This window comes from Hyaena hyaena, unplaced genomic scaffold (genome assembly GCF_003009895.1).
Source record: "Hyaena hyaena isolate Hyena2069 unplaced genomic scaffold, ASM300989v1 scaffold_490, whole genome shotgun sequence".
NCBI lineage: Eukaryota > Metazoa > Chordata > Mammalia > Carnivora > Hyaenidae > Hyaena > Hyaena hyaena.
The window spans coordinates 527,299-543,237 of NW_024081123.1; the positions used below are offsets into that span (position 1 = coordinate 527,299).

Below are 15,939 nucleotides of genomic sequence, written 5' to 3' on the forward strand. Positions count from 1 at the left end.
AATTAACAAACTGATTAATAATATTATTTTAAACTCAATATCATATTTCCAGTCCTTTATGTTTTATCTTTATTTTATTTCAATGAAGAAACCATACATTATAGGAAGTTATTAATTTTGAGTCTACAATACACTAGAGAAAGTAAACTTAATTATATCAACAACTTTTAGGGGTTTACACAAATGAGTATGGTGGGAGAGAAATGCAAGATCTAGGAGGAGGAGAAAGAACAACAGGATTTGAACTAACAGAAGGAGTTAAAACACCAGCAGTACCTGAGATATGTCAAGAATATTCTGGAACACTAAGAAGAAATTCTACGAGAGAATGTAGAGAAGGAGGTCTGAATATGAACTTCATGGAAAGTTACTTCTGTCAGGTAATGTCTCTAGCCCCATGCCTTTCTCTCCATCTTGTGCCCCTAGCTCTACTCCAGGTTGCCACTATTTCCCAATAGGGCTTTGGAGAATTCCCAGCCTCTAGTCTATGCCTGACAATCATACTGCTGCTGGATAAAATATCTGTAATTCTGAACTGATCACTTTACTGCTCTCCTTAAAAACAGCCAATAGTTCCCAGCACTATCTGTCCAAGGCATGGATTCCAAACTCCTTAACATGACCATTAGGATTATTCACAGATTGACCCCTTCCCTCATTTCCAATTACTCCTTACCACCAACCCCACATACTACGTATCTTTGCCTCATTCACACTGGCCTATTCCTCTCCCTGCCTTCGTCTATGCTCTGCCCCTCCTGGGATGTTTTATCTACCATCTCATACTCATCTTTTAAGACTCAATTCAAATATCACTGCCTCTCTGAAGCTTTTACTGTTAACCCTCATGTTTAAAACAAAATTGATGTTTCTTTTCTATATTTCTGTAGTGCTTTATGTATACATCTTATAGGATATACCACTGCCAAAATATGTTTATATGTCTACCATGGTTTTTAGTGCCCTGTCCATATGCTCTCTACATCATGTCACCAGTACTTAGCTTAGTTCCAGACACATAGTAAATATTCAGTAAGTGTGGGTTCAGGAGCCACAGTACACTTCCAAAACATTTTAAGAGCAAGCAAGAATTAATTTTGCCATATGCAGGTAGAGACAGAATTGTTTGTGGCTATGCACCATATGATACTTAAACTTTCAGGGATTGCCTATCTCTGAAACTGTCTCTGATAAATTTGTACCCTGTCCTAAAATATTTCCTTTAACTCTCCTATTGGCTTAGAGGGTGGCTGATATCTTGAAAGAAAACACTGATAAAGCCTTTCAAATGGCAGTAGATAATAATAAGAGAACTGTTGTCGAAACCCACAGGAATACTTCTAATCCATGTCCCTACAAATGAATGTTATTTTCATGAAAAGTATATTTCTGCCTCAAAAGATTTGCATCTTCCAATTCCTCCTGCCCAGGACACTCTGTGTGCTTTATTTTACTCCACTACTTTATTCTACCCTCTGATCAAATATCGTTGTCTGAGATGCTGCCCTTAGCCACTCTATCACTCTATCCATTGGCCCTGCCCTTACCACCTCCTGATAAATAGCTTAAGTAGCTTATGTGTTGTCTACCTCATCCTAGTAAAAGGCTAGTCTAATGACAAAGAGAGACACTTCATTTGATTTTGTTCTCTGCTATATCGCCAAGTTCCCAATAGAGGGTCTGGCAAATGGTAAGGACTAAAAAATATTTTTGAATGGAATGGCACAATGATTTGGTTTGCTAAGAAAGGTATTTCTGATACTTTTAAAGTAAACTTTAACCTGAAAGTTTGCAATCCAATATTATGAATGACAAAAATGAAATAAAAGTGCACATGTCTGTGGGCTTTCACTTTGAATTGAAGGAGATCCTGTCTTTAAAAACCTTCAGTTTTGAATCCCTAAATGGCATCAAGCCAGAGTCAATGGTCCTTTTGTTTTGCTGAAAAAGCCACATTGAAGTAAATCTTCACAGAACCACCAAATTCACTCCATTGAAGGAAGGAAAGCACAGTCCTGGATGAACCCGAAACAACTATGAACTACTTTTTTTTCTATAAACCAAAGAAAAAAGAAAAGAAACCCCCACACACAATTTGGTATACCTCAAGTTCAGTACTTTTAAGTACCTTCTTCTAACTTGGTTATGAAATAATCCATGTGATGTTTTACATGTGCTTCTGTATCCAAAGAGCACTCATGATGATTTTTAAAATTGAAATGTGTTATCAGAATTATGGTTATAATAATTTCTAACCAAATTCTTTCAAACAATTATATAATGATTTTTAAGACATCTTAGAATTTTGTTTTAAATATTCTTCTTTGGGTAGTGCCCTGGATGAAAAAGTGGTAAAGACTTCTATTACTGCTAAATATGTATCCATAATATCATTTTCTCTTTCCTCTGCAAATCCAGAAAGCATATGCTTATGCGGATGAAGATGAAGGACGCCCATCCAATGACTGTTTGCTCATATATGATATTGAGGGTGTAGGTTCCCCTGCTGGCTCCGTGGGTTGTTGCAGCTTCATTGGAGAAGACGTGGATGATAGCTTTTTGGACACACTGGGGCCTAAATTTAAGAAGCTGGCAGATATCAGCCTGGGAAAAGAAACTGAAACATATCCAGACCCCGATCCCTCTTGGCCACCTGAGAGCACCGAACCAATCTGTCCTCAGCAGGGAACAGAACCCATTGGTGGACACCCTCCCATCTCCCCACACTTTGGCACTACCACAGTCATCTCTGAGAGTACCTATCCTTCAGGACCTGGTGTACAGCATCCTATGCCTATTCCTGATCCTCTGGGCTATGGTAATGTCACTGTGACCGAATCTTACACCACCTCTGGCACTCTGAAGCCCTCTGTCCATGTCCATGATAACCGGCATGCAGCAAACGTAGTGGTGACCGAGAGGGTGGTTGGCCCAATCTCTGGCACTGATCTGCATGGAATGTTAGAGGTGCCTGACTTGAGAGATGGGTCAAACGTTATAGTGACAGAAAGGGTAATAGCACCAAGTTCAAGTCTACCCACCTCTTTGACCATGCCTGATCCTAGAGAGTCATCAAATGTGGTAGTGACAGAAAGAGTCATCCGACCAGCTTCTGGCATGATGGGCAATCTAAGTATACACCCTGAGTTATCAAATGCCCAAAATGTGATTGTGACAGAGAGGGTTGTTTCCGGCTCTGCCATAAGTGGAATTAGTGGCTCCGCTGGGATAAGTGGAGGCAGTGGCCTGGTTGGCAGTGCAGCTGGAATAAGTGGTGGTGGCATTGGGCTGAGCAGCCTGGGAGGAGGTGGGGGCCTGAGTAGCAGCATGGGGGGGACAGCCACCATTGGCCACATGAGGAGCTCCTCAGACCATCACTTTAGCCAGACCCTTGGATCTGCCTCCCCTAGTACAGCCCGAAGTCGAATCACAAAGTACAGTACAGTACAATATACGAAGTAGCCAGGATCCCAGCACACTTGTGCTCAGTAGTGGTGATTTAGGTCCAGTTCCCACCACCAAAAAACTAACAATGTGATTTATGATGCTCAACGAGGTGCTAAGAAACCATGGAGCAAAGTGAGAAACCACAATGGGAAAAATACATGGAAAAGTGCTGTTGGGCAAGAGCTCTTCTTAGCATTTGTAAACTTTTTTCTTACATTAATACTTATAGGATCACAGTGAGCTAAAACTTGAGACAGGATCTTCTTTGTGCCTGTATGGCCAGTAGGGTCTTCTTTGCTTCTGTGTGGCCATCATGTACTTTCAGCACATGGAATAAGTTAAACTGGGTCACACAAAGTACTGGCCTTAAGACGGCAATTGGTACAATTCTCCTTGCTCTGTTTTGATTTGCCATGTAGCTCAGGCAATATTCAAAAAGGACTAAACATGCAATATGGGCTCATGTATGTAGGAAGAATTTGAAATACGTGCCAAGCACCCTGTCAATTTCACAGATAATGAAAATAAAAATTCAACCATATATTCAGACCATGATTAACCATTAAAGAAAAAATCTGACTACACAACCAAGTTCACAAGCCACCAAGCATCCTACCTTAATAATTGCACTAGATAAAATAAACCTCAGGTTAGGAAATGTTTCCTGGGAGGCAATTTCTATAAGAGAGTGGCAACAGGGCAAGATTCGTTTGGGGAAAACTGGCAATGTTTAAACCTGAATCCTGAGGTGGGGCTTCAGCTAAAATTCCCATGGAGTCAAGGAGTGTTCTGACTGTAGTTTGTGCTTTGTGTTTGGTGCAAGATTTACGAATATTGCATACTGGTGAGGTTGCAAGATATCACACTTATTCTTTTCCTTATCACTGTGGCTCTGACCTGACATGGTTGTCATCCTTAGTGGTAAATGACCTCCCAAGGAAGCAGATGGAAACCACATTGCATTTTCAGATGTGTGTTTAGTAAGTGTTACTCATCTATATCAGCTCTTTATTATACATCTCCTAAGTTAAGATAATTTACTTAAGCTGAGCTGGGGGGGGGGGGGTGAAAAAAAAGCCTGTAGTATGGTTAAGCTTTGGGGGAAAATTTTTTTAAGGGGATCGAAAAGAAATTTTTAAAACATAGAAAATGTTTAATGGGAAAAGTTAGAATTGTTCCATAAAAGTAACACCACTATTAGTTTTAATTAAATTTAGTACTTTTTTAAACAACCCTCTGTGGCTATTTTGAAGGGGTCAACTAAGAACTTTTAACAGAGTTGATGATATTGTGTTAACATAAATGAAATTGTTCTGGACAACCCCATTTCCTTAGTCTATCTCACTCCCTAACTAAATGTTCTCACTAAAGTAAATGTTACATCCCTGACTTGATTTGTCAATAAGCTCTTGGCTGATATATGCTCCAATTTATAGGTAGTTCCCAAATTATGTAGTATGATATATTTTTCTAGCTTCAAAAGTTAATAGTGTGTTATTTATGATATTTCATTTCTATGTGTTTGCTATATAGTATTACCTGATTTAGAAATCTCTGAATAGAATCAAAGCATTCTTAGACAGGGGTAAATTTACTATAGCAAGTTAGAGGAATTTTTTCCCGTTTTCTAAATTCAGTGTTAATGTGAGCTCACTGAAGTGAAACTGGACATGACAAAATCTTTTATGGATCATTCCCCACCAATGACTCAAATTTCCCAGGGTATTACAAGATCAAAGAACAGTCACTCAACTTCCAGCACTTGTCAAAGGGGGTGAGGGAGTGAACTATTTTATTAGAGCTATTTTGCTCAGTGTTATAAGCAGATGGTGTCGATATTTTCAAAGCTAAAAGATACATCCTGTTTTCCATCTGTAGACTATGTGAAATGTTGATAATCTGTAGCATGCCCAAATGCAGAGGTGTAAATAAAGTCATTTGCAGGGACTCATTCTTTTATTTTTTTCTCCCATTTGGGAGAGGGGGACTTCTATTAATGATAGAATCTTTCCAAAAATAAAGTCAAAAGGTATTTATTGAAATATGCTTAAGTATGCTGGGTCCAGGAGTTTGAAGGAAAATAACTACTAGTTAATTATTAGTTAATTAATTAAAAAGAATGGTATCTGACCACAAGTAGCTTATGTGTCACTTTGATTTGACATATCATCAGAAGTGTTTTTAGAGATTGCTGATATCTTCCAGGAAAGTTTTTTAGATTGTCTAACAAATGTTAGAGTGACCATTTTTAATAATAGTTGTTATTAAGATCCATTAGTTACGTAAAACCATGGGAGATATAAAAAATGACAGTATTAGTTGTCAATCTTTCTAGGAAGATACTTTCAAATAAAATTTTTTCAGGATTACACACTGATGTCCTAACTCTTTATTCTTAAGTTTTAAAGTTATCTTTTTTAAGATACCATTCTAACATTGATTTAAAGGCACATCATTTTTTCAGTAAAGAAACTTTGAATAGAAATCAATTCTACTCTGTAGATGACTTACTCTCACTCACAGACCACAGGTCATTTTACAGACCTAAGATATGGAAATTATTTTATAAGTGAATCATCATAATTCAAATCTATATTGCAAGCTGAATCTCAGATCAACATGCTCTTAACAAAAGAGAAGGAAGAAATAGTAATTTAAATATTATGTGTATATAATTTGAAAACAAAGTGTTTAATGTTTCTAAAACATCTGACTTTCTAAAGAGGTGGTACTTAGGGTCAAATATTAGTGTATCATAAATACTTTATAATTTAAGATCAACCAAAACACCATCTTTAGCTAATTTTGATGCTGAATCCCAGTTATATCTGCTATATATTTTAGCCTCTATGTATATTGCCTGATGTAACTGTATGCACACTGAAAATTTACAGAAAAATTATCTATTTGGGGAGATTTTTAGGCCTTCATTTGGACCTCTATTCTACATTTGCATATAGTTTTTAACCTTATAATCTCCACTCAGTGTAGTTCCCTGACAGAATTTTAACTATATAGCTTCAAAAAGTACATATTCGCTCCAACTGGATGTTTTTAGTTATATACACAATTCATTTCTGAATTTATACCAACGTGAATGTCAATCAGGGTATAACACATATGATGCCCTTTGACTTGGGTAAAGGTTTTATAATCATTGCCTAACATAGTCATGGCTATATAGGAAAGGCATTTGAAACCCAAAACAAACTTTTAAAAGTATTTGCCACATTTTTCTCATGCCTATTCAATAAATTCCAGCCTTTTGTAGGACTTCTGGTATTTTTCCTTGCACAGCAACACACCAGTCCACAGAGATTACTAGTCTCCATGAAATAGAATCTGCCTTCCAGTACTAGATTGTTTAGTTTATGTTAGGACAAACGGATGAATGTATCAACCTATTATTCATCAAAGAATTTTAAAACAAAGAATAATCTACTGTTTGTCTGTATTCCTTCCATTTGATCATATTTGAATTACTAAACACTTTATCATCAAGCTGTACCTAGTCTAACTTGTTTTTCTTTTGCTATTTTACAAGTATTTTTAAACTCTAATATTCATCTTGGTGATGTTTAAAATAAGGTGCTTTCAGGTTTCAATATAAAAGTTCTTGGCTTACTTTGGTGCTAGTTTCTTGCTTGGTCCTCCATTGGCTATTATACATCGGTTTGTAATTTCCAAAGACATATGTGTATAGCAATAAAATGATTAGTATGCCTCCATGATCTTTTCTGAATTGTATAGGTGGGGAGGTTGAAACTGTAGGGAATAATTAGAGGTTATCAAATCTAATGACTATTTTCAGCCCATATGAGGGAAAAGACACTTATTTGATTTTCACACTGTTAAAACTTATTTTAATTTTCCATTTTCTAGCTCTTTTTTTTTTTTTTTCCTATGTTTACTGAGGAGGCTCCTCCAGAGCACTTCTCAGTAGATCAGACCACAGGCTTGAGCAACCTCACACCAATACATAAGTGATGAATAGCTGGCCTTTTACACTTCCTTCGGATACTTTTAGCAACTTTATACTTTTATCTTTCTCTTTCATAGTCTAATTTTTATTTTTGTTTACACTAGAATTACATTTCTTTTCAAATGCATTTTCTTTTTCTTTGCCTTTAAAATCATGCCCTTCCATCTTTATTTGGAGTGCATCTCCTTTTTTGACCCCCACCTAATGCCACTTTCAGAACACTATCACCTTCCTCTTACACAAAACCTTACCCTTTTCAGATTCGTATGATCTTCTCATATTCCTCTCCCTCTCTTCTGCTTGTGTCATTCACGGACCACCCAACAATGGCCTCGTTTTTACTAATGACTCATATTCTGGCCTACAGTCTGCTGTGAACTTTCCAAATCCTGAGAACATTCACAGTAACTCAGGCGACCTCTTGGATGACACTCAACACTTGAAATTCTGTTCTTAGACCTCCATTTTCCCCATTCCATCTTAGCCACAGGCAGCCTTGTCATAACTAAGCCGGCACTTCTCGGGTTGCCTGTTCCAGTCTTCACAGCCTCTGAGCACTTCCTCCTGATCCTTCCAGATTATTTGCTGAAGTATTCTGATTGCCCAATTCCTCCACTTCATCAAAGCTGTCATGTGACTTCTCCCACTTTCCACTATCTGCCACTCCATGTTCCTCATTGTCTATTCAAGCTTCATGAGTTTCACCACACTACCTCTTGAGGAATGCCTTCAAACTCCTTGCCCTGCTCTCCTCTTTCATATCCCAAATCTTTCACCCTCCATCTCTGTCCTCACATAAATAGCTAAACAAGTGATTCAAATGAACTGACTTTCATTTTGAATACTCAGTCTCAAATCTCAGACTAATATCAGATGCTTCCCTACAATCCTACCTGCTTCTCTGATAGACTTCTCATCTCATTATACTAGACTACTACTCCATACCTTCTCTGTCCTCAAAACTCCCACACCTCTTCTTTTGTCCTCATTCTTGATTACCTAATCCTATTGTTCACCAGGCCTACACATCCACCTGTACTTGGACTCTCTCCCCACTGCCTTATTACAATGGAGTTAGTGTTCTATTTATATAAAAAGACAATCTCCCACGTGTGCTCAAGGACTTTGCTCCTTCCCTAATAGTCCATTTCTGAAACCATGTCCATCTTTCTCTCTCTCTCTCATTAGCACCCTTCCCTGCCTCATTTTTTATTTCACTAAACTTCTTAAGACTCATGTACACACGCCTTCTTTTCTTTCCCATGCCCTATCAACTTCAACCCCATCCCATTAATCCATCAGAATGACTCTTGTCAAGTTTGTCCAGGACCTATAGATACCAAATACATGGCCCACTTTTCTGTCCTTGTTTTTTTTAACCTCTGGGAAGAATCTGAAAAAAACTATTCTCTCTTCCTTGAAACACTTTTCTTTCTTGGCTTTTATACAATACTTTCAGGATATGGCTTACATTCCATTGGCCTCTCTCTCATATTTTCTTTTGTTTCTTCCCCATCTACCCAATTATTAAATGATGATGTTCTCCCCAAAGTTTGGTCCCATGCTCTCTTCTCTTAACACTCTACAATGTCATTATGAGACCACACTGAAGCCCCTTTTAAAGATTTTTAAAAATTTTTTAATGTTTATTTATTTTTGAGAGAAATAGAGAAACAGAGTGTGAGTGGGGAAGGGGCAGAGAGAGGGGGAAACACAGAATCCAAAGCAGGCTCCAGGCTCTGAGCTCTCAGCACAAAGCCCAATGTTGGGCTCAAACCCATGAACCATGAGATCATGACCTGAGCAGAAGTTGGACGCTTAACCAACTGAGCCACCCAGGGGCCCCGAGGCCCCTTTTTAAATGTTCAAAATTAAATGTATTTTTACCCTCTGAATATCCTCCATTCCAATAAATATGACCCCACTGATCCATTACCAAATCAAGTACTCCTCCTTGATTTCATACCTTTCTTCATATCCTCCTCCCCCATTTCAGCCATTAGTAAGTGCTAATGGTTTTGACTGATTCTATAACCAAAATATATCTCAGACCACCTAATAGCTTCCATCCCCATCTGCCCTACCCTACTAGAACTGTCTCTTCAGTAGTCTCTCTACTTCCATACTGGCCTTCCTCAAACAATTTTCTACTGATGAGTCTATGCGGCCTTGTAAAATGCAAATTAGATTAAGCCAATCCTTTATTTTAAGAATTTTAATGGCTTTCCATTGCATGTCTTAGAATAGCCTACAGGGACCCACCTTATCTGGTATGAAAGATGATGATGGAAAGATAATGGTGGTTTGGATTAGGATTGTTGTAATGGAGAAGGTAAAAAAGAAATGGATTGGGGAAATGCTTTGGCCTTTGCAACTGGTGTTCACTCTGTATGGCACATTTTCCTCCTTATTTTCATATGGTTATATCCTTTGATCTTTTAGGTAGCAATTTAAGTATAATTTCCTCAGAAATTCTCCTTGACCAAACCATTCATTCATCCATTCCACAGATAATTACTGAATGCCTAACACTTGCGCCATGCAGTGTTGTTATGACAGGGAACAAAACAGATAAGTTCCTTTTCCTGAACTTACATTCAGGATAGGTAGTGGGGTGAAGGAGGTCTAACAATAAACAAGAAAATATATAGTATGCTACATGGCACTAATAGATGACTATTGACCAGACACCTGGAGAACCTGAGGGAACAAATCATGTGGCTATCTGGGTCCAGGACATTTCAGGCCAAAGAAACTATAAACTACAAAAATTCTGAGGTAGATATAGGCTTGAGTTACTGAAGGAAGAACAAGAGACCCACATGATTGCAGAGAATGAAAGAAGGAAAGCATGAAGAAATGAAATCTGAGAGGTAACAAAGGATGAGACTGACTTTGACCTTTCAGGCCATTGCAAGAACTCTGACTTAATCATAAGTGAAATAGCCATTGGAAAGCCTGGGCAGAACACTTCTCAAAAATATTTAGATTTTTAAAGATCCTCTATGGCTAGCTCTCTTAATGAAGAACTCCTACTACCTGGTTGGACCCTTCAGTTTGATAGCAAAACGAGTGACAAAAATTAAAGAAAAACCCTAGGCAGCTGAATAAAGCAACATTCAAAAAGAATTGAGAAAAAAGACCTTAAGAGATAAATTCAAATCTCATTATAAAGTGTCTTGAAAAAACTCAAGCATAATAAACACAATTGGAGGATATAAAATTGATCAAAACGTTTGAAAATGAGCCAGGCATGTACTTGGTGACTGAGTTCATATAAGACAAACTCTAGCTGACCCTTACTTTTCCTAATTTTACAAACAAAACTTAATTATGAGAAACTTGGTATATATCTGTATGCTCTGTGCCTAATGTGCTAGTCCTTATACAAAACCTAGGGAGAAGAGCATACTACCCAAGAAATCTACAGTTTAATTGCAATCCCCATCAAAATACCAACAGTATTTTTCACAGAACTAGAACAAATTATCCTCAAATTTGTACAGAACCACAAAAGATCCTGAATAGCCAAAGCAATCTTGAAAAAGAAAAACAAAACCAGAGGTATTACAACCCCAGATTTCAAGATATACGACCAAGCTGGACCAATCAAACAGTCTGGTACTGGCACAAAATCAGACACATAAATCAATGAAACAGAGAGCCCAGAAATAAACTCACAATTATGTGGACAATTAAACTTCAACAAAGGAGGCAAGAATATGCCATGGGAAAAAGACAGTCTTTTAACACAAGTGTTAGAAAAGCTGGACAGCTACATGCTAAAGAATGAGACTAGACCTCTTATGCCATACACACACAAAAACTCAAAATGGATTAAAGACCTAAATGTGAGATTTGAAACCACAAATATCTATAAGAGAGCACAGTCAGTAATTTCTCTAACATTGGCTGTAGAAACATATGTCTGGATATGTCTTCTGAGGCAAGAAAACATAAAGAGCAAAATAAACTATTGGGACTACATCAAAAGAAAAAGCCTCTGCACAGCAAAAGAAACAATCAACAAAACTTAAAGATAACTTACTAAATGGGAGAAGATATTTGCAAATGACCTATCTGATAAAGAATTAGTATGCAAAATATAGAAAGAATTTATGCAACTCAACGCCAAAAAACCCACAAATAACACGGTTTTAAAATGGACAGAAGACATGAACAGGCATTTTTCCAAAGAAGACATGTAGGTTGCCAACAGACACATGAAAAGAAGCTCAACATCACTCATCATCAGGAAAACGAAAATCAAAACCACAATGAGATATCACCTCACATCTGTCAGAATAGCAAAAATCAAAAACACAGGAAACAACAAGTATTGGAAGGATGTGGAGAAAAAGCAACCCCCATGGACTGTTGGTGGGACTGCAAACTGGTAAAACCACTCTGGGAAACAGTATGGAGGCTCCTCAAAAAATTAAAAATAGAATTACCATATGATCCAGCAATTCTACTACTGGGTATTTACCCAAAAAACACAAAAACACTAGTTCAAAAAGATATATATATATATATCTTTGTGTGTGTGTATATACATTTATATATGTGTGTGCATGTGTGTATGTATGTAATACAGATATATATGTAATTGCTGTATTGTATAATGTATAATAGAATATTATCCAGCCATAATTGTAACAATACAGATAGATCTAGAGGGTTTACTGCTAAGTGAAATGTCAGTCAGAGAAAGACAAATACCATACGATTTCACTCATATGTGGAGTTTAAGAAACAAAAACGACAAAGAAAAAAGAGACAAACATCCAAAACAGATTCTTAAATATAGAAGACAAACTGGTGTTGCCAGAAGGGAGGCAAAGGGGGATGGGTGAAATAGAAGGGGTAAGAGTACACATCATGATGAGCACCGAGTAATGTGCAGAATTGTTGAATCACTGTATTGCATGCCTCAAACTAATATAACACCTATGTTAATTATACTGGAATTAAAACAAAATAAAAATAAAATTTTAAAAAACCTAGGGGGAAGAGCCCTTACCTCAAGAGTTTTCTTACAAATGCTCAAAATGCCAGGTTCTAATTCTTGTCACAGGTCATATCTAGTTGGATCCAGAATGTAGTTTGTCCAGTATTTTGTCCAGTATTTTCAGTGAAAAATACTTGCTATGTTCAAATTAATAGATATATTTTTCAAACTGTATGCCAGTTTCTACTCAATAAATTATTGATCTGCACCTCTCAATTTGTTTTGTTTATATCTGAGATTGGATTTACCTAGAATTAGACCTAGAATTACATAGAATCATAACTTGTGGGCAATCTAGGGAGGAAGTGGTTCAATATAATTATATTGGAACTACTGGTTAATAATTGGGAAATGAATTAGAGAAGGGAAAACAGCCAACAAAGGCCAGTTACCCTCATGGGCAACTGCAAGTCAGCTCTCCTGGAGAAAATGTTGGAAGTCAGTGTAGGGCATGCACTGCACAGTTAAACCATCCCAGACATGAGGGAGATCGTATATTCAGACAACAGCTACCATCGGTTCACAGTTAGAGACTACCTGTGCCTGCTACATGAGTGGGCAAAGTGGCTATAACATCGGTGAAGTGAAGAAACACAATAGCTGGCAGTTAGAAATTGGGTGTGTGGGTGCTGAAATATAAGGGCAAAATATATATATAGAGAGGGCACCAACAGCATCTGTTGCAAGCCAGTAGCACTCTGGTGAGATATGCTACAAGAATCCTCAAATTTTATTGATTTCACAGGCCTTCCCTAAACATTACACTGTAAATAAAAATGGATCATAAGTTAATATATTGATAAACTGGATAACAAAACCCAGTGGTATAAAATAAGAAAGTCTTCAAGTCCCCCTTGTCATTAATTTATACCCTTATGATATTATATGATTCATGTTAATTAGATGCCTGTCCCTGTAAAGTGTTTAGACATATAATCATTCTCCTATAAGAGATGACTTAGTTTTACTGTTACAAATTTAGGAGTGACCTTGATAGATAATTGGTTTTGATGTCTACTTACTACTAGAAAGAAAGGTCATGAGTCAATTAAAGTCATCATTTTTTTGTATACACAGCCCACCATTTTAATAGCTTATTTACAACAACATCATGTTAATTCACTCAATTCCTAAGACATGTGCTTGCACCTAGCTTATTTTAGAAAGTACACCAAAAACTCTATGGTCATTATTTGGATATGGAAGTAATGAAATAACAAATTTGGAATTCATGTGTGATACACAGAGGTTAGCACAGCAACAAGCAGAAACTCAATAATTATTTGTTTTCATACATACATAGATGCAATGCATTCACTACTCAACTTTTCTAAAATCCATCAGTGAACTGATGGTCTGTATGAGAACTGACCCTTGCCCCTGATTCTATTATATTGCTTGTCAAATACCACCATTCCCAATAGAACTTCTCCTTGGAAGTTATTCTTTGGCATGATGACTCATCTTTAAAATGAGGGACAATATGGGGCGCCTGGGTGGCTTAGCCGGTTGGGCGTCCGACTTTCGCTTAGGTCATGATCTCGCGGTTCGTGGGTTCGGGCCCCGCGTCGGGCTCTGTGCTGACTGCCGGCTCGGAGCCTGGAGCCTGTTTCAGTCTGTGACTCCCTCTCTCTCTGACCCTCCCCTGCTCATGCTGTCTCTCTCTCTCTCTCCTAGAAATAAATAAAACATTTAAAAAAAAAAATGAGGGACAATATAATTTAATTTTGTTAGATTGCAAAAGATATTTTGATTAATTATCTTTAAAAATAAGATATGATTATCCTGGGAAAAGATTAGATATATAAAAATTTAGATCCTATTAGGATGTAGTGAGAAAGTGTAAACTAAAGAAAAGTAGTTTAGGGGCAACTGGGTGGCTCAGTCAGTTGAGCATCCCACTTCGGTTCAGGTAAGGATCTTGCAGTTTATGGGTTGAAGCCACATTGGGCTCTGTGCTGACAGCTCAGAGCCTGGAGCTTGCTTCAGATCCTGTGTCTCCCTCTCTCTCTGCCCCTCCCCCACTCATGCTCTCTCTCCCTCTATCTCAAAAATAAATACACATTAAAAATATTTTAAAGAGTGCTCGCTTCGGCAGCACATATACTAAAATTGGAACGATACAGAGAAGATTAGCATGGCCCCTGCGCAAGGATGACACGCAAATTCATGAAGCGTTCCATATTTTTTGAACGTGAGACAGGAAACTATCAACACCCTAGAGGAGAAAGCAGGAAACAACCTCTTTGACTTCCACCACAGCAACTTCTTACTTGACACATCCCCAAAAGCAAGGGAATCAAGAGCAAAAATAAACGATTGGGGCCTCATCAGGATTAAAAGATTCTGCACAGCAAAGGAAACAACCCACAAAACTAATAGGCAACCAACGGAATGGGAAAAGATAGTTGCAAATGACATATCAGATAAGTATCCAAAGACTATAAAGAACTTACCAAACTCAACAACAAAAACCAAATAATCGAGTGAAGAAATGGGCAGAAGATATGAACAGACACTTCTCCAAAGGGGACATCCAGATGACCAACAGACACATGAAACGATGCTCAGCATCCCTCCTCATCAGGGAAACACAAATCAAAACCACACTGAGATACCACCTCACGCCAGTCAGAGTGGCTAAAATGAGCAAATCAGAGAACCCTATATGCTGGTGAGGATGTGGAGAAACAGGCACCCTCCTACACTGTTGGTGGGAATGTAAACTGGTACAGCCCCTCTGGAAAACAGTGTGGAGGTTCCTCAGGAAACTAACAACAGAACTCCCCTATGACCCAGCAATAGCACTGCTAGGAATTTACCCAAGGGATACAGAAATGCTGAGGCATAGGGGCACATGTACCCCAATGTTCTTGGCAGCACTCTCAACAATAGCTAAAACATGGAAAGAGCTTAAGTGTCCATCAATGAACGAATGGATCAAGAAGATGTGGTTTATCTATACCATGGAATACTACATGGCAATGAGAAACAATGAAATCTGGCCATGTGTAGCAACATGGATGGACCTTGAGGGTGTTATGCTGAGCGAAATAAGTCAGGCAGAGAAGGACAAATATCATATGTTTGCACATATAGGAGGATTAGGAGGAACTTAACGGAGGACCATGGGGGAGAAGAAGGGGGGAAATGGTGGGGGAAAGGGAGAGAGGCAAACCATGAGAGACTCTTGAATGCTGAGAAACAAACTGAGGACTGATGGATGTGGGAGGGAGGGGGGAGATAGGCATGGAGGAGGGCTCTTGTGGGGATGAGCACTGGGTGTTATATGGAAACCAATTTGACAATAAACTATTTGTAAAAAAATATTTTAAAGAAAAGAAAAGTAGCTTATTTTCAAATATAACCAAATATTTTTCAAATGAAAAATATTTGGAAAACAGAGTCCAAAAACAATTGGGATGAAACTGGAACTTTCTTCATATGACAAAGGTCATGTAGCAGTAGAGAAGCACTCCCAGAACTCTGTGAGGTTGGC

General features: G+C 37.9%; 1 protein-coding gene and 1 non-coding gene across 2 annotated transcripts in view; both read left to right on the top strand.

The window, feature by feature from the left end:
* The window catches only part of DSG1 (desmoglein 1), a 35,553-nt gene extending 32,091 nt beyond the window's left edge, over positions 1-3,462 (top strand). The window contains exons 15-16 of the mRNA XM_039254450.1: positions 172-380; positions 2,419-3,462. Coding sequence (XP_039110381.1) covers positions 172-380; positions 2,419-3,462 — 1,253 coding nt within the window. The remainder of the gene's footprint in view (positions 1-171; positions 381-2,418) is intronic.
* Positions 3,463-14,522: 11,060 nt separating this feature from the next.
* LOC120246842 lies at positions 14,523-14,629 on the top strand. Its single transcript, XR_005532163.1, has one exon. It is a non-coding gene; the product is annotated as a U6 spliceosomal RNA (small nuclear RNA).
* The last annotated feature ends 1,310 nt before the right edge of the window (positions 14,630-15,939 follow it).